Consider the following 21943-nt stretch of genomic DNA (forward strand, 5'->3'; position numbering starts at 1 on the left):
GTCTGTTAAGCTTACATTCTGGTAGAGGAGACAACTAATAAGTAAAATACAGATTTTATGAGATGAAGAAAAATAAGAGAGTGTGAGGTTGGGGGCATAGGCAGAGGGAGATGTTGCAATTTAAAGGTTGATTATGAAGTGGCTCATTGAGAAGGTGACCTCTGAGTAAAGCCCAGAAGGAGGAAAAAGAGCAATCTTACTGGGGAAATATTTTTCTAGGCAGGAATAATCACATTCAACATCCCCGAGACAGGAGTGCCTGATGTGCAGAAGAACCAGCACCTAAAGAGGTGACAGAATGGAGAGAGGAAACTCAGTGATCTCAGAGAGGTCAGGGGTCCTAGTATTGCAGGAGATCCTGTGGGTTCTTATAAGGGCTTTGGCATTGACATCAAGCAATATGGGAAGCCATTGGAAGGTTGGACATGAGGTAGAGCATAATCTGACTTGGGGTTTAAGGACCTCTCTAACTGTGTTGAGGATAGATGTTAGGGCCAAGGGGAAAAGCAAAGATAAGACAGGAATTTGTTGCACTCAATCCAAGAGAGAAATGATGGTGACCTGCATGGAGAAGTGAGTGGTGCTGAAGGAACAAGAAGTGGTCAAGTTCCAAATGCTGCTTTGATGCCACATAGGCAAAGGGAGAGGAAGAGAAGAGTCAAGTTCAAGTCTGAGATTTCTAAGTTACTGGAAGGATGAGGTTGGCCTTAACTGTGACAGATAAGGTGGTGGGAGGAGCAGGTTTGGAGGGCAGTTGCAGAGGTTATTATTAGACAACTGAGTGGGCTTGTAAGAAGACAGTTGGATGTATGAGTTTGGAGTTCAGGAACGAGGTCAAACTGGAGATAAATTTAGGAGTCATCTGCATGAGAATGGATGAGCTCACTGAGAAAGTGCATGTGGATGGAAAATAGAAAAAAGAGGTCCATGGACAGAGCTACCCAGGGAGAACAGACCTAAGCTCAGAGAAGCTGTGGAGGGTGGGAAAGTGAAAGAAAGTGAAGTCGCACATTCGTGTCCGACTCTGCGACCCCATGGGCTGTAGCCTACCAGGCTCCTCTGTCCATGGGATTTTCCAGGCAATAGTACTGAAGTGGATTGCCATTTACAAAAAGTAAGAAAGTGCCCTGTCTGGAGAAAGCAAGCACGGAGGAGGGAGAAACCCATGGGGTCAAATGCTGCTGCTGAGTTGAGTTAGTCAAGTACTAAAACCTCAGCAGTCCCTCTAACAAAGTGAAAGGAGTTCGTGCCTTTGAAAAGAGCAGTTCTAACAGTGGAGGTGAGTGTGAATTAGAGTAGATCCTGTAGGGATGAAGAGGACACAGACTGGAGAAATGTGCAAACAAGGATTCCAAGGCGTTTAAGATGAGCAGAGAAATGTGGGGGTAACTGAAGGCAGAAAGGAGTAGGGATGGATTTTCTTGTTCAGTTGTGAAAAATAATCACATGTCTGAATGCTGGTGGAAATGACTCTGTGTAGAGGGAAAATTAATGATGGAAGAGAGAAGAATTTCGGGGGCATCGTCTTGAATACGAGAATGGGAGTAGGATGGAAAGTACAAGTGAGAGCTGAGGGGGAGTAACAAGGAAGGAAGGTGGCTGCAGAGCAGAGGTGATAGGTGCGTAATGGAGCTTTGGGAGATCTTGGTCATTCATCAGCTGAAAATGAGGGTAGAAGTGGAGAAAATGTCTAAGCAGAGAGGAGAAGGTGTGAAATAGGTGTCTAGGAGTGTGGGACAGTGAACAGAGGATGAAAATATAGTACAATATTGGGGCAGAATTTAGGGCCCACTTGAGTTCTGTCATCACGAACTTATGATTAGGCCACTCAGCATGGCTTTGCACAGCGACATTCCACTGTGAGGAGAAGAAGGTGGAGCAGACAGTGAGGATCCAGGAGGCTGCTCACTGGACCCCCCCCCCCCAGGCCTGGTGGTGCGTTGGGTTTGGCAAATCAAACATTCCCTATTTGAGAGGACTCGAGAAGAAACAGCAGAATCATAAGGAGCTAGGATTTAGAGAAAGTTTAAGAAAGCAATCTGAAAAGAGGTTGAAATTTTGGAGGACAATGATGCTATGTTCCAAGGAAGTGTGGAAGGATTGGGAGAGTTGTGGAGGATGGGTGATGGGGACATGCTGAGCAAGACGGAGATTCTGTTGCAGGAGGCGAGTGATGGTCTGCAGTCCAGACCCGAGCTTCTTGTGGAGATGAGGTCTCAGAACAAGGCGTTATGACAAGGCTGGGAGTCCTGGGGCATAGGGGACTTGGGGGAGGACATTTTATCAAAAGCCAGAGTCCTTGGCTCTTTTCTTCATTCCTCTCACTATTTTCTAGCTGTAGATCTCATTGTTTCTTCAGACATAGGCATACAGACTATCCCAGTGCAGAGAACAGATTGAGGCAGAGCTTCCCTGGTTAAAGCTGAGGGGAAGAAGGCAGTATCCCTCAGAGGGTCCAGGAAAGCTGCCACATTTTAGAGCTCCTCAGAGAACCTCATATCTCATGTAGTCATTGCTCCTATGTTGAAGAGAGACACTGAGGAAAATGCAAAGCCATGTATAAGAGAGTAGAGATTACATACCCAATAATCACATAAGTCTTTTTAAATCCTTTGTCAACAGTGCTGATTGCTTTTTTTATTCCATGTATTAAACTTTTCAAATAAACAAGTGGTTTGCAATATCCCTTGAGATCTCTTCATGTCATTTATGATATGGATAGCATTGCTGTCATTACCTATTATGTACATAGAAAAAATGATAGTTTTGCACAATCTTGACTTAATAGATTGGGTTCTTAAGAAGCAGAGTATGAAGCAGAGGTCTGGATGCAAAGATTGGTTATGGAAGTGCTCCCAGGAGAGCCTAGTCAAGAGAGAAAAGGAGAGACCCAGAAAATGTAAATTTAGGAGATGTGTTAAGGAGGTACCTTCAGCCTGCAACCCTGCAAGGGAGCTCTGGAGAGTGACAACTCAGATTCCAATCTGATTAGACAGAAGTCTTATTTTCATACCTTTGAGGCCATAGCAAAGAAGGAGGTCACAGGGGAAGCTGTGAGCCCCTAGGTACTTCAAGGCAAAACATCCAGGAGCCCGAGGGCTATTCTTCAGAGAAAAGTAGCAGGCACAGTTCAAGAAAATTGGAGATACCAAGGGAACATTTCATGCAAACATGGGCTCAATAAAGGACAGAAATGATAAGGACCTAACAGAAGCAGAAGATATTAAGAAGAGGTGGCAAGTATACAAAGAAGAACTATACAAAAAAGATCTTCGTGACCCAGATGATCATGATGGTGTGATCACTCACCTAAGCCAGACATCCTGGAATGTGAAGTCAAGTGGGCCTTGGGAAGCATCACTAAGAACAAAGCTAGTGGAGGTGATGGAATTCCAGTTGAGCTGTTTCAAATCCTAAAAGATGATGCTGTGAAAGTGCTGTTCTCAATATGTCAGCAAATTTGGAAAACTCAGCAGTGGCCACAGGACTGGAAAAGGTCAGTTTTCATTCCAATCCCAAAGAAAGGCAATGCCAAAGAATGTTCAAACTACTGCACAATTGCACTCCTCTCACATGCTAGTAAAGTAATGCTCAAAATTTTCCAAGCTAGGCTTCAACAATACGTGGACTGTGAACTTCCAGATGTTCAAGCTGGTTTTAGAAAAGGCAGAGGAACCAGACATCAAATTGCCAACATCTGCTGGATCATCGAAAAAGCAAGAGAGTTCCAGAAGAAACATCTATTTCTGCTTTATTGATTAATCCAAAGCCTTTGACTGTGTGGATCACAACCAACTGTGGAAAATTCTGAAACAGATGGGAATACCAGACCATCTGACCTGCCTCTTGAGAAATCTGTATGCAGGTCAGGAAGCACCAGTTAGAACTGGACATGGAACAACAGACTGGTTCCAAATAGAAAAAGGAATATGTCAAGACTGTATATTGTCCCCTGCTTATTTAACTTACATGCAGAGTGCATCATGAAAAATGCTGGGCTGGAGGAAGCACAAGCTGAAATCAAGATTGCTGGGAGAAATATCAATAACCTCAGATATGCAGATGATATCACCCTTATGGCAGAAAGTGAAGAAGAACTAAATAGACTCTTGTTGAAAGTGAAAGAGGAGACTGAAAAAGTTTGCTTAAAGCTCAACATTCAGAAAACTAAGATCATGGCCATCTAGTCCCATCACTTCGTGGCAAATAGATGGAGAAACAGTGGAAACAGTGGCAGACTTTATTTTGGGGGGCTCCCAAATCACTGCAGATGGTGATTGCAGCCATGAAATTAAAAGATGCTCACTCCTTGGAAGGAAAGTTATGACCAACCTAGACAGCATATTAAAAAGCAGAGCTGTTACTCTGCCAACAAAGGTCTGTCTAGTCGAGGCTATGGTTTTTCCAGTAGTCATGTATGGATGTGAGAGTTGGACTATAAAGAAAGCTGAGCACCAAAGAATTGATGCTTTTGAAGTGTGGTGTTGGAGAAGACTCTTGAGAGTCCTTTGGACTGCAAGGAGATCCAACCAGTCCATCCTAAAGGAGATCAGTCCTGGGTGTTCATTCGGAGGGACTGATATTGAAGCTGAAACTCCAATACTTTGGCTACCTGATGTGAAGAGCTGACTCATTGGAAAAGACTCTGGTGCTGAAAGATTGAAGGCCGGAGGAGAAGGAGACGACAGAGGATGAGATGGCTGGATGGCATCACCAACTCAATGGACATGAGTTGGGGTAAACTCCGGGAGTTGGTGATGGACAGGGAGGCCTGGTGTGCTCTGGTCCATGGGGTCGCAGAGTCGGACACAACTGAGAGACTGAACTGAAGTGAACTGATGTGTCTTTGAAAGACACACACACAGAGACATACTCCTCCCCCACACCCCCGCTCCAGGAAGCCCAACAGTACCTTTCTAATTGGAAAACTTTCTTTTGAGTGGCAAAGATAATCTGCATAGAGATTCAGAAGATATTAATGTCAGCTTTCAATTATCAGTATGCAGGTTTATTTTTTAATATTTTGAATCTTGCTATCTTTTCCCTTGCATTTCAAGCAAGATTGTATTACCACACATGATTGGGTGTGTGTGGTAAGTCACTTCAGTCATGTCTGACTCTACAATCCTATGGACTCTAGCCCTCTAGGTTCCTCCATGGAATTCTCCAGGCAAGAATGCTGGAGTGGGTTGCCATTTCTTCCTCCAGGGGATCTTCCCAACCCAGGGATTGAACCTGCATCTCTTAAGTCTCCTGCATTGGCATGCAATCTTTCTTTACCACTAGCACCACCTGAAAAGCCCATATTACAAAACATATGGGGCCAAATTTTGAGAAAATCCAGATTAAGCCAGTGTGTCTCTTACCAGCTGTATCTAAGCACAGGATTGAATGTGCTGTCTTAAATAAGAACAAAATGCATGTTTTAAAACTCCACTATTTTAGATGGACTTCAGTCTTCTTCACTTCCATTGATTTAAATATCCTTCAATGTAACTGTTGTTTCAAAACTTATTACAAATAGTCATTCTTATCTACATCCTCATATGTTTACTTCAAGGTGATTTCTGTTTTTCCCTTTAAAATGTGGCCTGTCTACTAAGGATTGCTGCTGCTGCTGCTGCTGCTAAGTCGCTTCAGTTGTGTCCGACTCTGTGCGACCCCATAGACGGCAGCCCACCAGGCTCCCCAGTCCCTGGGATTCTCCAGGCAAGAACACTGGAGTGGGTTGCCATTTCCTTCTCCAATGCATGAGAGTGAAAAGTGAAAGTGAAGTCGAGGATTAGAGAAGCATTATTTTAGAGTCCCAGTGTTAGACGTAATTTGTGTAACATCCAGCCCACTGACAGATTTAGGGATTAGATTCCAGACCTCTTGTGGTGCTAGGGGAAGCTCTTTAAGATTTTGAAAATGGCAACACTGTTGACTCCCTACAAGTAAAGGTTACTTGTATCTATATCCACACTAATGCACAAGGAAAGTTTAAGTGTGGTAAATATCAGTATGTTTTGCTTTATGGATAAACCTGTGAGGAAGAAAAGCAATTTATGGGACAAAAACAGTTTATCCTTCATAAGGATGTATTTTACAGACTGTGCTTCCCTCCTTTCATTTTGTAAGGGTAACATTGCTGTTGCTAAACTGAGATTTACATAGGAAAAAGTGTTGAGTAGTTTTGAATACTCACGTCTTAGGTTCTCCAGAAGCAAACCACGAGAGCCAAAGATTTGATGCTAGTGAAAGACAAAAGGAGAAATTTGACTATGACTTATATACGCTTTAGATCATATTGAGAGTTGGTAGAAAACCTTTTTTCCCCCCTCCTAAGTATTTTGGCTTAGATACATCTCTAAATATGTGTTTACTACATTTTAAAGTAAGTGCATTTTCAGGGAAATTTAATCCATATGTTTCAACAAGACTACACATAAACCATTCAAATGTTTTATTTGAGCGGCATGATGTCTAGGATGCCTTTTGAGCTTTTTTGATAGTCCTTATAGTCTTTGCTGAAAAGCAGCAGGTAAGTTGCCAAGAGTAAACAAATCAACTAGCAAAAGATTTGAGTTCAGTTTGAAATACTTAGCCCATTATTTTTGATTGGGTTCTGAACTTGGCAGCGCACATCACCTATTCTTGCCTGCAGGGCAAAGTGAAAACAATGTGAACGCTGTATTTCCCAGTTGGGTCATTGACATTTGAGGATAATGTAGTACAGGCAGAATCGGCATGTTTGGCAGGTGAGTGATACTTAACATGACCTCAGAAAGTTACTTCCTCAAGTTTGCAGATTTCATAGCATGGAACAGTGTTATTCACATTGCAAAACAGAAGTCAGGACTGGCAGCCATCGAGGGATCCGTACCAGGGATTCATCTGTTTCTCTTGTGCATCTTTAGGTGGAATGGTTGAAAAATGAAGACATCATCGATCCTGTTGAAGATCGGAATTTTTATATTACTATTGATCACAACCTCATCATCAAGCAGGCCCGCCTCTCCGATACTGCCAACTATACTTGTGTTGCCAAAAACATTGTCGCCAAGAGGAAAAGCACAACTGCAACTGTCATAGTCTATGGTGAGTGAACTTTGTGTGCCTCAATCTGGTTCAGGTCAAACTGCAGTTTCTCATTTTAATGTTAGAATATCAAGTGAAGAGGGCCCTTCTCAGTCTCCATTGCAGCTCTCTTCCTGCTTCTCATGTGGGCAGTGAGGTTTCACTGCTTTCTGATACTCATAGACACCTGGACTTGGAACTTCTAGCCCTTTTTCAGTTTATAGGACAGTAAAGGAAATCCACTGAGGGGTCTAACACTGTAAGAAGCATAAATGTTCTGCATTTCAAGCTGAACTCAAGAATCCAGGAGGGTTCCCTGCTTCCCAAAGCTCTGCCTCCCCCTTCTCAGCCTGGACTACCGAGACCTAGAGGGAGTGCTGACATGAAGATACTTCCAGCAGCCTGCTGCTCTTGCTGTGGGCCTCAGGAAAGCGATTGCAAGACCTCAGGCAAAGTGGAGCTGACACGTTCTCCAAACGCATCAGAGCAGCTTTAACTGCCTGGAGCTTGCTTTACACTCCATCAACGACATCCAACGTGAAGACAAGGCCTGCAATTGTCATACAGCCCTAGTCCTAACCCTGTAGCAAGCTGCAACATGATGACTTCTTCAGAGAGCTTCTCTTCCATTCTCTGGCCCTTTCTAATCCATCTCATCTCTAAGCCTATCATTTCTCCAGAAGGACTAAATAATTCTGCACCCACCTTTGCCACTGCATGTGATGTTTTTATCTCCCTGTTTCAGCACTCAGTAGGTTTCTCATTTCATGAGTAGTTCATCTGCCCAGTGAGGCTTTTAAGCTCCTTTGTAGACAAAGAGACAACTCTATACATTTATGTTTTTTACAGTGTTAGAAACACAGTAGATCTTTATATTCTTGGTGAATTATTGTCTGAGAGGAACTGAACAACCCTGAGAAATATTTTGCAGTTCTACCACCACCAGAATGATAATGGCCACCATTTAGAAGGTAGGGGGCTGTTCATGGCTCCTTTGGTGTTAAATGACGCTTCGGGAGATTTGCCACTGGCAAGTACGTGGCTCGTGGCACTTACTGCAGGTAGTACTACTTGGCTGGATGCATCCTCAGGCTCTAGGATGTTACGAAAACAGAAACCACTGTGACATTTGAAAGGCTGAATGTAGTGATGCTTTAATGCTATCATTTTCATTACAGGGCAGATGCATACTTCATTAAAAAAAAAATCCTCTGAATATTCTGAAGTTCAGTTTCCTTAAGTCACAGTGAAGTGTTTCCCACTTTTTGTCTTTTTTCTAGACTTTCTGAATGACTTAATAAACAGCACTGGAAATACAAAATAAAAGGGTACATCATAGTTTGCACCAATTAAGTGATTAATGAGGGCAGACTCTTAAATAGATGTATTACATAGATGCAACTCTCTTTTCCTATGTATAGCATGTTCTCAATATCCATAAGCACAAGCCAAACATTGTCTTTAGTAAGGATCAAACACAAGGAACTAAAGCATTTTGAGTTTAGCACACAGTGTGGCACTAGGGCTTGGGAGTCTTCTGTTCTAGGCCTAGTTCTGGCTAACTAACCTTCAGTAGGACACTTAAGCATTACAATACTCAGAGCACATACCTCCTTCCCCACGAAATAACGGAGTAAGCCTAGAACCTTCAAGACTGGTCTTTTCTAAACGTTCATGATTATTAATTTCTCGCTAAAATCCTAGCAGAGCAGTACATGTATACTGTAACCCCAAATATCAGCTTGCCAGTATGTTGGTAAGAAATCTATATTGCCAGTTCCACAGTATTTGGAGTTTCGTGAAGTTGTGTGGGTTAAATTACTTTTGGAACACAAAACTCAGCTGTCACACTTCTGCACGCTCTTCCATGGCCTCACAGAATAAGCTGTCCAAGGCTCATAGAAGACCACAGAAAAACATATACATTTAACCAATATTTCATTTTTGAGTCTGTTGTTAGTATCATGTTTAGATTGCAAGTATATATTCATTACAGAAAATCTGGGAAACAGAAAAACGTCAAAGAAAAAAGAAAACCTATAATTTTGTCATCCAGAGATAGCTTTAAAAAAGATGGATATGTATACTACCGGTATTTTCTTAACATACATAAGATTTTAAAATAAGGGATATAATTTTTTTTTTTACTTAAAACATAATGTTGAAATATCCATGTATTACTAAACAGACTTCTACAGCATTATGTTTTAAAATGTGTTCTTTCTTTTAAGTATAGTTACATTACAGTGCTTTCCCTTTGGCAACCAGCAGTCTATTCTCTGTCCCTTATTCTGTTTCCGACTCATAGATAGGTTTGTTTGTGTCATATTTATTTTAGATTCAACCTATAAGTGACTTCATATGGTGTTTGTCTTTCTCTTTCTGACTGACTTCACTTAGTAGGATAATCTCTAGCTGCATCCATGTTGCTGCAAATGGCATGGGTTTGTCCTTTTTTACGACTTAGTAGTATTCTACGGTATATGTGTGCCTCATCTTTTTTACCCATTACCTATTGACAGACGTTGGGGTTGTTTCCATGTCTTGGCTATTGTGAATAGTGCTGCTATGAACATAGGGGTGCACACAGGCAGCATCATTTTTAATAGCTGCCTGGGCAGCCAATGTCTTGAACATAGTATATTTACCATTTTCCTATTGTTGAATGTCCAAATTGTTCTCATTTTATACAAAAAAATAAAGATAAATCTTCCTACAAAAGTTCTTATCTTGATACAGGAAAAAATAATTCTCCACTGAAAAGTAGCCTATGTCTCTATGTATAACACATTCATGATTATTACCTATTGTGTAAGATCCTAGAGAAGGAGAGAATGGGTGTGTGATGTCCCTATATAGGTTTCTGTTATCTGAGCAACACACTTCTTTACCATCAAGAAGTAGATGCATATCCTGTTTGTAGCATGTTTTAACCAGCAGAAAATAATTTTTGTTAGAAATTGCTTAATTATAATAATTTCATGGACTCGTATATTGAGATATGCGAGTATATCAGTATTTTCTAGAGTGAAATCTCTAGAGGTTAATAATAAACATAGTGCTAGATGGTAGGTTTTATAATTGCATCTATACTGACAGCTCCATGGAACACTATAATAGTCTTTATACACAAAATATGTGTCCATTGCAGTTACATCAGCTAATTGCTGATCCATTCAAATAGATACTTAGTTAAAAATCCAGCTATCGAGACTTTTTATAAAAAATAGATTCGCTTATTAATGAAACTAAAAATTCTTGAGAGGTTATAAAGTTTATATATGCTAAAGATAAATAATCACGTATTATTAAGGAAAGGCTAAATGATTTGATCAGTTACCATGCTTCATAGCCACCTGTAGCCTTCGTACAAGGATATAAGCATATTATTTGAGGTAAGTTGTCAAAAGTATCAATAATTTTTGGAGCTTTACTAGGTAAGGGGATTTTTTTAAAACAACAGTGGCTAAGGAGAGGAGACGGAGAAGTCAATGGCAACCCACTCCAGTACTCTTGCCTGGAAAATCCCATGGATGGAGGAGCCTGGTAGGCTGCAGTCCATGGGGTTGCGAAGAGTCGGGCACGACTGAGCTACTTCACTTTCACTTTTCACTTTCATGTATTGGAGAAGGAAATGGCAACCCACTCCAGTGTTCTTGCCTGGAGAATCCCAGGGACAGAGGAGCCTAGTGGGCTGCTGTCTATGGGGTCACACAGAGTCGGACACGACTGAAGCGACTTAGTAGTAGTAAGGAGAGGAGAACACAGTTCTATTTTCTGAGTAGATAAATAGATATTGATAATTCATTTTATTTATCCCTGTGCTTAGATTTCAGTTTTGTAGTAATAACATTTTGAATGAAATTATATCCAAGGTCTCTTCCAGCTTTGAGGTTTTTGATTTTTTTCTGGTCATTTGGGATACAACATTCTTGTTTATGTTTGATATGTGGTTTGTGCGTCTCTCTGTGTATGCATGTACACTTAATTCATGTTTTATCATTTACTTCCAGTAAATGGTGGCTGGTCCACTTGGACAGAATGGTCTGTGTGTAATAGCCGTTGCGGACGAGGGTATCAGAAGCGTACAAGGACCTGTACCAACCCAGCTCCGCTCAATGGTGGTGCCTTCTGTGAAGGGCAGAGTGTACAAAAAATAGCCTGTACCACGTTATGCCCAGGTAAATAAACCAGCACCCTCATTCCAAATGTATCCTCTCATTCTCGAAATGTTTTAGGGTATATATACAAAGGCTTATTCTAGACCTGAATGTGTGATAGATAGTATGTAAATCCATCATACCATCCAATGCTCACATTACTGGGAAATCACATCTTTTTCCCCAAAAGAGTACTTAACTTTATTAATTACATTAACATGCAAAAGAGTATGAAACACACACAGGAACATAATCCCTCTTTAATACTCAACAAAACTGTTGGAGCCAAGTTTGCAGAATCTTATAATGTAAGGCATTTAAAGAGCATTGAAAGCCATACATTTAGGATAACAACCATTGATATTCAGAAAGTCAAGGAAATTAATTGGAACTGAAATTTAGAAAGTTTTTGAGGTAAAGTACTTGATATTTGGTGTCAGTTTATGGGCAAGGGCAAATAAAACATTTGGAATGAATTAAAAGGAAGTCTAAGCTTTTGACACACGAGCTAACGGATTTTGAAAATATGATGCAGTCAGCTATATCTATACGTGTTCAGTTCAGTTACTAAGTCCTATCAACTCTGTGACTGCATGGATTGCAGCATGCCAGGCTTCCCTGTGCATCACCCAATAGTCTATACATGAATACAGTAACATGTCTATATATGTCAGTCACCTCTTTTTGAGTTATTTGCAATGGTACCTATAACAGGATTGCATCCCTTTGCCTCTGAGCATCTATCTGTGCTCTCTTATGTTGTCCCAAGCTCTTATCCTTTGGTAAATAGAAGTTACTATCTGCTGAAACCAAAACCTACTAAAATGTCTAATTATATAATAATTGAAAAATTAAGCTAAAATTATTAGTAGTGTATTCCATTGGGGGTAGCTATTGTTACTTTCATTATTTAGATACAAAGACTCCTCACACCTTTATTTTGCCTAAATTTTGTCGGGTTCATTCTTAAGTGGAACCTTTCTCAGAGACAGGCTAGAGAAATGAACTGGAGAGAAAACCATAATCTAAATTTTATCATTCCTATGTTAATTTTCCAAGTATCAAAACAGTATCCCACACTGAACCCTTTTAAGAGCTTTTATTTATGGAACAAATTTTGACACTTAACTAGGCTAAGAATTTCAATATTTTTTATCTTGTACTCTTCTATATTCTAACTACATACTGACTCCCACATTTAGAAATACACTAAGCATTAAGTTGAGCTTCCATGGTGGCTCAGTAGTAAAAAGTCCACCTGTCAAGACAGGAGACAGCAGTTTAATCCCTGGGTCAGGAAGATCCCTGGGAGTAGGAAACCCACTCCAGTATTCTTCCCTGGAAAATTCCATGGACAGAGGAGCTTTGCAGGCCACAGTCCATGGAGTCACAAAGAGTCTAATATGACTGAGCACGCATGCGTACATACAAGCTTTTAGTTAAACTAGAAATGTGTGTTTGTGTGTGTACTTTGGGATGGTCTAGGAGAAGGCAATGGCACCCCACTCCAGTACTCTTGCCTGAAAAATCCCATGGACGGAGGAGCCTGGTAGGCTGCAGTCCATGTGGTCATGAAGAGTCAGACACGACTGAGCGACTTCCCTTTCACTTTTCACTTTCATGCATTGGAGAAGGAAATGGCAACCCACTCCAGTGTTCTTGCCTGGAGAATCCCAGGGACGGGGGAGCCTGGTGGGCTGCGGTCTATGGGGTTGCACAGAGTCGGACATGACTGAAGCAACTTAGCGGGTCAAAGCAAACGTCTTTTCTCCAGAAAGTTGGGTGTTATTTATGTAGCTAACTCTGTACAGTTGAAATATTAATACTTTCATCACTTTTTCATGTGGGCATATTTATATCTCTGTACATTGTGCATAATGCATATATTTACACAGTAATTTAAATGACATCACAGAGATTCTCCAAACTATGCAGACTATTAAAATTGGTCTAATTTCTAGCAAGATGTAGGTATAACATATAATGTACGGTGCATGTTCAATAAGTGATGTTTGCCATTGTCTTGCATTTATTCCTGGATAATTATTTATGGATTTCAGGGAAATTTTTTTAAAATATAACTCTTATTTTGGTATTCTTATTTATGTAAGAACCTTTAAAGAATGCATTTTAAAGTATCACCTTAGTGAAATTTACTATCTATTTTCTCAGGTTAGGGTTTAAAGTGTGTGTGTGTGTGTGTGTGTTTTAATAGAGTTATCTTAGCCCATTATCATTGAAATTTACTAACAAGTCAAGCACCAAAATTAAGAAAGTGAGTCTATTCCAAATAACTGAATCACAGGAAAAAAATTAAGAATGTGCTTAAATATTATTTTTAAAATAAAAATAGAAATGTGTACATCATCAAATAAAATAATGGAATGAAATCATCAAATAATAAATGGAAAACAGTATTTTCAAGATGGCATTGCAGAAGATCTTAGCAGAATTAAGCAGCATGGATGAAAACTTTAAAAAAGTATAAGATGTAGATGATAGAGCGGTAAATAGAGAGAGAGAGATAAATGGGGATGTAGATGAATATATGGATAGGATGGAGGTGGGTGGGTGGATAGATGAATGGAAGGATTTTTTCCCTGACCTCTTCTCCTTAACCCCCCAGAGGTTTACTGGCACTACTCACATGCACTATTCATGGGAATATTGGATCCATCAGGAGGTCCCCTAATTTTCAATCCAAAACCTAAAATAGAAAAAGGACACTACTAGGATTTACCTTTATATAAGTCCTGGTGACAACTTTGATTTCTGTGTGTCCCGTTAAACTTCCCTTGCATGGTCCGTGAAGAAATCGTCACACACCTCTCGTAAGGAAAGTTTGCAGAGCCCACGGAATGCACGGCGAGCACACGCTACTTCCAGCAGTTAAGATGAGCGCAGCACTCCTTGGTGGGGCATTTTCTTCAGTGTTTGGTGTTTTGTTTCTACCTGAGCCCGGCCCCCTCTCTGCCTTCAAGCTCCTTCTCTCTTTGACCTGTGGCTGGTTTTTGTTTTTGCGTGGCAGTGGATGGCCGGTGGACCTCGTGGAGCAAGTGGTCTACCTGCGGGACCGAGTGCACTCACTGGCGCAGGAGGGAGTGCACGGCACCGGCCCCCAAGAATGGAGGCAAGGACTGCGACGGCCTTGTCTTGCAGTCCAAGAACTGCACGGATGGGCTGTGCATGCAGAGTAAGTCTGTTTGAGCAAACCGCAGACACGGGGGAGGTGTGTCTTCATCATTGGATTTCTTTGAAGGAAATATAAAAATAAAAAACAAAAATCCCATGAATAACAACAAAAATGCACTACTAGAGCTCTCAAAATTGAAAAAAAAAAAAAAGAATCTCCCAGAAACCAGAATGAATAATAACTGTGTCCAGTTAACAAATGACATGCACAGTATTGCTTTCCCATGAGCAAAAAGTGATTTAGCCGTTTCCCTAGAGGGTCTGTCATTGTTTTCAGGGCAGGGAACTGCTGCTCAGTTTTATTAGAGTGCACAAAAGGGCATCCTAAACTCCTCAGAGAGTCACACAACTTCCAAAAAGTAAGCTATTTACTTCTAATTCATGGCTGCTACGGAACCAATGTCCATGAAGTTTAGAATACATGTATGAGGACAAGAAACATTTCTGCTGGTAGATCTACCAGTTTTCAAGTGTTTAGTGGGAATATCTTCACAAGCCCTTAAAATTTCTGGGTTTGTGTTAAAATTATTACGTTTATCTAAAGGGAATCATGTTTATAAAACATAAATTTTTAAATGGATGTAGAAGATTGGCTCAGGAATATAATAGATGCTATAAGCTAAGTATTCCACATTTTTATGGCTTTGTTACTTAGATTTTCTTAATGAGATGATGGTTTGATTTCCATACTTACTAAGGAACCCTTAAATATATGAAATTAACCATCTTTTTTATGGGCATGAGTTAAGGTACTAAAAATTGTTCTGAAATCATACCTGTACAGTTGAAATGAATCAAACAATGTGCTGTCTTTGGATCTTGGGTAATGGTGGCCAAATGTTGACATTTCTTATAACACAGTACAAATTGCTTGTGGAATACAAGCAATCAAATGTATTTGTGTGGAAGTATTTGTATTTTTCATTTAAGAATAAGATATTTTCAGCACATTTATGAAATCCTATTTATCTCCCAGAGTCTATGCTTACAGGGACCTTTAAAAAGAAACTTTACTTAAAATACAGATAGATAGATAATAGCATCGCTGACACAGAATATAAATCTAATGGGCCTCTTATTTTTCTGTCCATGGTACGTGGTATTCTTTGAGAATAGGCTGAAGCTGAGTGTGAAGCATATTTTCTGGTTGTGATTTGAGGATGGCTACTGTGCCTCTCACTATTTGTTCCAGAAACACAGAGTGAGAAGAATACAGCTATTTTACTGTTTATCCAGAGATACAGAATTTGTTCCTCTAGATATTAGTTTGAGTTGAAGATTAAAATGAAAACATACCACACAAGTTGTTTTTAACATTTTTATAATTTAGTAGTATTCTTTTAGTGTAGAATGAATTAATTCATGTGATTGAAAAGTAACAATATTTGAGGTTTCTCTCTTGCTCACTCCCTTTCTCAGTATTATCCTTCAGCTTTGGGTGATTTAATGCCTTCTGCTTCCATTGTGCATATTTTAAAATTCCCAAAGTGACTGATTTAACAAGGAGTACAGTGCTACAAGATGGAACATTGGTCCTTTTCTTAGTTACACACAATGACACATTCTAAATTATGACATATATCAAAAACAAGCATGAAATACTCTTTTTTATAAAATGTTCATTTATTTTTAGCTGTGCTGATGCTGGGTCTTCATTGCTGTGTGGGCTACTCTCTAGCTGTGGTGCACAAGCTTCTCCTGGTGGTGACTTCTCCTGTTAGGGAGCACAGCCTATAGGGCTTCATGGTTGTGGCACATGGGATCAGTAGTTGCGGCTCCCCAGCTCTAGAGCACAGGCTCAGTAGTCGTGGCGCACGGGCTTGGCTGCCCTGCACGATCTTCCAGGATCAGGGATTGAACCCATGTCTCCTGCACTGCCAGGCAGATTCTTTACTACTGAGCCACCAGGGAAGCCCACAGGTATGAAATGTTCAAGCTAAGAGTTTCATGATAGAGCATCCCTGTGAAAGTGTTGGTCGTTCAGTTGTGTCCTCTCTTTGCGACCCCATGGACTATCACCTGCCAGTTTCCTCTGTCCCTGGAATTCTCCAGGCAAGAGTACTGGAGTGGTCAGCCATTCCCTTCTTCAGGGGATCTTCCTGACCCAGGCATCGAACCCAGGTCTCCCGCATTGCAGGCAGATTCTTTACCGTCTGAGCCATTGGGGAAGCGCAGCATCCCCTTAGCATCTAGCTTATTTCTTACAGAATTAATACAGTTTTTTCTAATGATTGGGTATGATGGCATGAGGTGTGTGTATGTGTAAATAAGGAAGGGGAATAAGGCTACAAAAAGGGTTATTTGATGTTTATTTCCTTATCAAGTCTCCTATCAGACCGGAACATTTGGGTGTTTGAATTAAAATCAGACGGTTAAAAAGCTGTTTCCTTTTATAAATCTGATTTGCTATAGTAACAGCCCCTACTAAGTCAATAAGCTCTTTCCTCCTCCCTCTTGTATCTACTGTAGTACAAAAGATAATTGTAGTTTGTGCTGTTATCGATTTCCTCAGGGATAAAAACCTCAGATACAGTTGTGCTGTATAATTATAGTATTTTACAGTGAAACTTATAGTTTCTATTTATAGTAAGCTGGGTGTTTCTGGCTTAGCAATGCTAACAAAGTCTTGCAAAAAAAATAACATCCTCATTTTGGAAAACAAAAGGCTTCTAATAGTGAAAGTACCAAGCTTGTAAAAGGGACAAGTTCTGAATTAAGAGAATGAGGGAAAAAAAGATAGTTATAAAGCTGCAGTTAATAATTAGAAAATATCATTCAATGTTTGTTTACATTGAGACTTAGTGTCTTCAATGCATTGATAAATAGCTCCTTATAAGTATTGCAATATTATCTCAAAGCTAGCCTGCTTACCATTGAATTAGGGAGGCAGTGCAACCTCTGAATATACTAAAAATTGTCTACAAGTGATTTGGATATAAATGTAGATACACGGCTAGAAAGGAAGAATTCAGAGTTCCCAATGGATGTCAGTAGAATTAAGAGTTACATAGATAATGTAGTGTAGTATATTTTAAAAGCCAGATTGGTACTTAAGAGCAATACAGTGTGAAATATATAGAAAATATTACTGTCAATGTTTATTCATTAATTTGTTCAAAATAATCATATTTGAACACATTTCTTCCTTAGCCATTCCCCTCATTATAAGCACCTTTGACTGAAAATATCTAGAAATATTGGATAAAATGTTTAAATTTAAAAGACATATAAACACATTTGGAGTATATGTAAGAGAGAGAGGATATCAAGTTCAAAAGAAAGAGAAATCCTCAAGTAACAGAAATGAACTCAAATCTAAAGAAGTATCTGTATAAGTGGACACCAGAATAACCAAGAAGAGCATTAAGCATGGATGTAGGTCCTTGGGTTTGAGAGTTAGATTTTTGGTTCTGAGGCTGAGTAGAAAGCAAGAAACCTGGATAAAGCTGGGTCTCATAACTGGCTTCCCCCACCATGAAAAATAACTCAAAATTTTTACCCATCAGCCTAGGAAGGCTACAGGAAAATTGATGGTACAGAAAAGACGAAGTCTTCACTTAAATAAAACCACAGTCCTTTACTTAGTTCTGGATATGAAGTATAAGATACCATACAGGGAGGAAAATGCAAAGTATGTGTAATTTATATAAGTAGTAAAACTTCTGGAGTACCAGCAGAAGTGAACAGCAAGCCATTTTTAGGAGTTTTTTCCATAACCTAAGTGCATTGGTCTATGATAAAGATAACTCACTCCTGAAAATTAATTTGTGATACAAGTTTTATATCACCCAAGGGAATAAATAGTTTGCTGCAAGGAAAAGTTGGCAACAATAAATAGGTGTGTCAGTACTTTAATAACATGGACTCCTAGAGCAATCTGAATGAGGCTGTAAAATAAATAACAATAAAAAGGTAAACTTTTAAAAAGGAATATAAGCACAAGTGAAAGAATAGAATATTGTAAAAACAACAGGGATTTAGAGGAAAATCAAATGGAATGTGATCCATTGAGAAGTTAAAGCTCAATGGAAGACTAAAAATCAGATCAGGTCAGAGACAGCTTTTGATAAAATTAAAGAGAAAATTAGTAAACTGGAATGTAGATCTCGTGAAACTTTTCAGAAGACATGGAGAAAGGATAAAGTGAGTGATTATATAAAAAGTAGGTTAAAACACAGACTTCCCAGATGAAAAGAATTCAGCTGCCAATGCAGGAGACACAAGAGCCTTAGGTTCAGTCACTGGGTCAGGAAGATACCCTGGAGGAGGAAATGGCAACCCACACCAGTACTCTTGCCTGGAAAAATCCATGGACAGAGGAGCCTGTTCATAGGATTGCAAAGAGTCAGACACAGCTGGGCACATGTGTGTGCACACATTCACACACACACACCTTAAAACACATGGAATATAGAATGAGAAAGTCCCACAGTTATTACTCAAAAGCCATCCAAACATCGTAGTTGATACTGAAGTATAACTTATGAAAGAAAGTGAAAGTCTCTCAGTCGTGTCCGGCTCTTTGCGATCCCATAGACTTTACAGTGCATGGAATTCTCCAGGCCAGAATACTGGAGTGGGTAGCCTCTCCCTTCTCCAGGGGATCTTCCCAACCCAGGAATCAAACCCAGGACTCCCACATTGCAGGCAGATTTACCAGCTGAGCCAAGTATATATTATACATGAGGTATATCCTCATTAGGGCTTCCCAAGTGGCACTAATGATAAAGAACCTCCCAGCCAAAGAGACAAAGTTTCCATCCCTGGGTTGGGAAGATCCCCTGGATGAGGGCATGGCAACCCGTTCCAGTTTTCTTGCCTGGAGAATCCCATGGACAGAGGAGCCTGGTGGGCTATAGTTCAATAGGGTTACAAAGAGTCGAACACGTCTGACGCAACTTAGCACACACACACATATCCTTATTGGTCTGAAAAAAGTAGTTCTTACACTGGAGACAATACTTGAAAATTAAGAATTTTATAGGAACTGGTGTTATTTTACTAGAACATTATTATGTTGTAATTCAAAATCATCAGAGTCACTTATTATCCCAGAAAGAAGCTAGGCATTATTGGTTTATAAGCACATTGTTAATTAGAAAACAAATATTGGAGTTCTTAGGTATGTTAAAAAATATAGATTGCATTGAGTAAGAAAAGGTAGATGACTTGGAGAATTTTTACTATAGAAAATAACACATGCCTGAACTCTTTGATATAGAAACTTAACATTAATAATAGATTAGACCATTTTTGCTTCATAAAATGACAGAATGCTATATCTTATCCAGAAGGTAATCAAAGTTCTGTTGTGCTATATGTCTATGTAGGTGTGTTTGCTCAGTTGCTCAGTTGTGTCTGACTCTCTGTGATGCTTAGTGATGCTTAGGACTGTGAAAAAGCCTGTCAGGCTCCATTGTCCATGGAATTTTTCAGGCAAGAATACTGAAGAGAGTTGCCATTTCCTCTTCCAGGAGGTCTTCCCAACCCAATAGTTGAACTCACATCTCCTGCATTGCAGGTGGATTCTTTAAAAATTTGGCATTGGAGTACAGAATGAAGCAGGGCAAAAACTAATAGAGTTCTGCCAAGAGAATGCACTGGTCATGCATTCTCTTCCAACAACACAAGAGAAGACTTTACACATGGACATTACTAGATGGTCAACACCAAAATCAGATTGATGATATTTTTTGCAGCCAAAGATGGAGAAGCTCTATACAGTCAGCAAAAACAAGACCAGGAGCTGACTGTGGCTCAGATCATGAACTCCTTATTGCCAAATTCAGACTCAAATTGAAGAAAGTGGAAAAAAACGCTAGACCATTCAGGTATGACCTAAATCAAATCCCTTATGACTATACAGTGGAAGTGAGAAATAGATTTAAGGGCCTAGATCTGATAGACAGAGTGCCTGATGAACTATGGACGGAGGTTCATGACATTGTACAAAAGACAGGGATCAAGACCATCTCCAAGAAAAAGAAATGCAAAAAAGCAAAATGGCTGTCTGAGGAGGCCTTACAAATAGCTGTGAAAAAAAGAGAGAAGCACAAAGCAAAGGAGAAAGGAAAGATATACCCATTTGAATGCAGAGTTCCAAAGAATAGCAAGGAGAGATAAGAAAGGCTTCCTCAATGATCAATGCAAAGAAATAGAGGAAAACAATAGAATGGGAAAGACTAGAGATCTCTTCCAGAAGATTAGAGATACCAAGGGAACATTTCATGCAAAGATGGGCTCAATAAAGGACAGAAATGGCATAGAACTAACAGAAGCAGAAGATATTAAGAAGAGGTGGCAAGAATACACAGAAGAACTGTACAAAAAAGATTTTCATGACCAAGTTAATCACGATGGTGTGATCACTCAACTAGAGCCAGACATCCTGGAATGTGAAATCAAGTGGGCCTTAGAAAGCATCACTATGAACAAAGCTAGTGGAGGTGATGGAATTCCAGGTAAGCTATTTCAAATCCTGAAAGATAATACTGTGAAAGTGCTGCACTCAATATGCCAGCAAATTTGGAAAACTCAGCAGTGGCCACAGGACTGGAAAAGGTCAGTTTTCATTCCAATCCCAAAGAAAGGCAATGCCAAAGAATGCTCAAACTACCACACAATTGCACTCATCTCACATGCTAGTAAAGTAATGCTCAAAATTCTCCAAGCCAGACTTCAGCAATATGTGAACTCCCTGATGTTCCAGCTGGTTTTAGAAAAGGCAGAGGAACCAGAGATCATATTGCCAACATCCGCTGGATCATGGAAAAAGCAAGAGAGTTCCAGAAGAAACATCTATTTCTGTTTTATTGATTAATCCAAATCCTTTGACTGTGTGGATCACAATAAACTGTGGAAAATTCTGAAAGAGATGGGAATACCAGACCACCTGACCTGCCTCTTGAGAAATCTGTATGCAGGTCAGGAAGCAACAGTTAGAACTGGACATAGAACAACAGACTGGTTCCAAATAGGAAAAGGAGTACGTCAAGGCTGTATATTGTCACCCTGCTTATTTAACTTATGTCAGGAAATTGCCAGGAGAAATGTCAACAACTTCAGATATGCAGATGACACCACCCTTATGGCAGAAAGTGAAGAGGAACTAAAGAGCCTCTTGATGAAAGTGAAAGAGGAGAGCGAAAAAGTTGGCTTAAAGCTCAATATTCAGAAAACTGAGATCATGGCATCCGGTCCCATCACTTCATGGCAAATAGATGGGAAAACAGTGGAAACAGTGTCAGACTTTATTCTTCTGGGTTCCAAAATCACTGCAGATGGTGACTGCAGCCATGAGATTAAAAGACACTTACTCCTTGGAAAGAAAGTTATGACCAACCTAGACAGCATATTAAAAAGCCGAGACATTACTTTGTCAATAAAAGCCCATCTAGTCAAAGCTATGGTTTTTCCAGTAGTCGTGTATGGATGTGAGAGTTGGACTGTGAAGAAGGCTGAGCACCAAAGAACTGATGCTTTTGAACTGTGGTGTTGGAGAAGACTCTTGAGAGTCCCTTGGACTGCATGGA

At 39.9% G+C, this 21943-nt stretch overlaps 1 protein-coding gene across 1 annotated transcript in view; it reads left to right on the forward strand.

The window, feature by feature from the left end:
* Positions 1 to 21943, forward strand: part of UNC5C (unc-5 netrin receptor C) — a 195321-nt gene that overhangs the window by 115371 nt on the left and 58007 nt on the right. Inside the window, exons 6-8 of the mRNA XM_040237306.1 lie at positions 6900 to 7080; positions 11073 to 11240; positions 14248 to 14412. Of these exons, the coding sequence (XP_040093240.1) occupies positions 6900 to 7080; positions 11073 to 11240; positions 14248 to 14412 (514 nt within the window). The remainder of the gene's footprint in view (positions 1 to 6899; positions 7081 to 11072; positions 11241 to 14247; positions 14413 to 21943) is intronic.

The sequence above is a fragment of the Oryx dammah genome, unplaced genomic scaffold (genome assembly GCF_014754425.2).
Source record: "Oryx dammah isolate SB20612 unplaced genomic scaffold, SCBI_Odam_1.1 HiC_scaffold_3, whole genome shotgun sequence".
Taxonomy (NCBI): Eukaryota; Metazoa; Chordata; class Mammalia; order Artiodactyla; family Bovidae; genus Oryx; species Oryx dammah.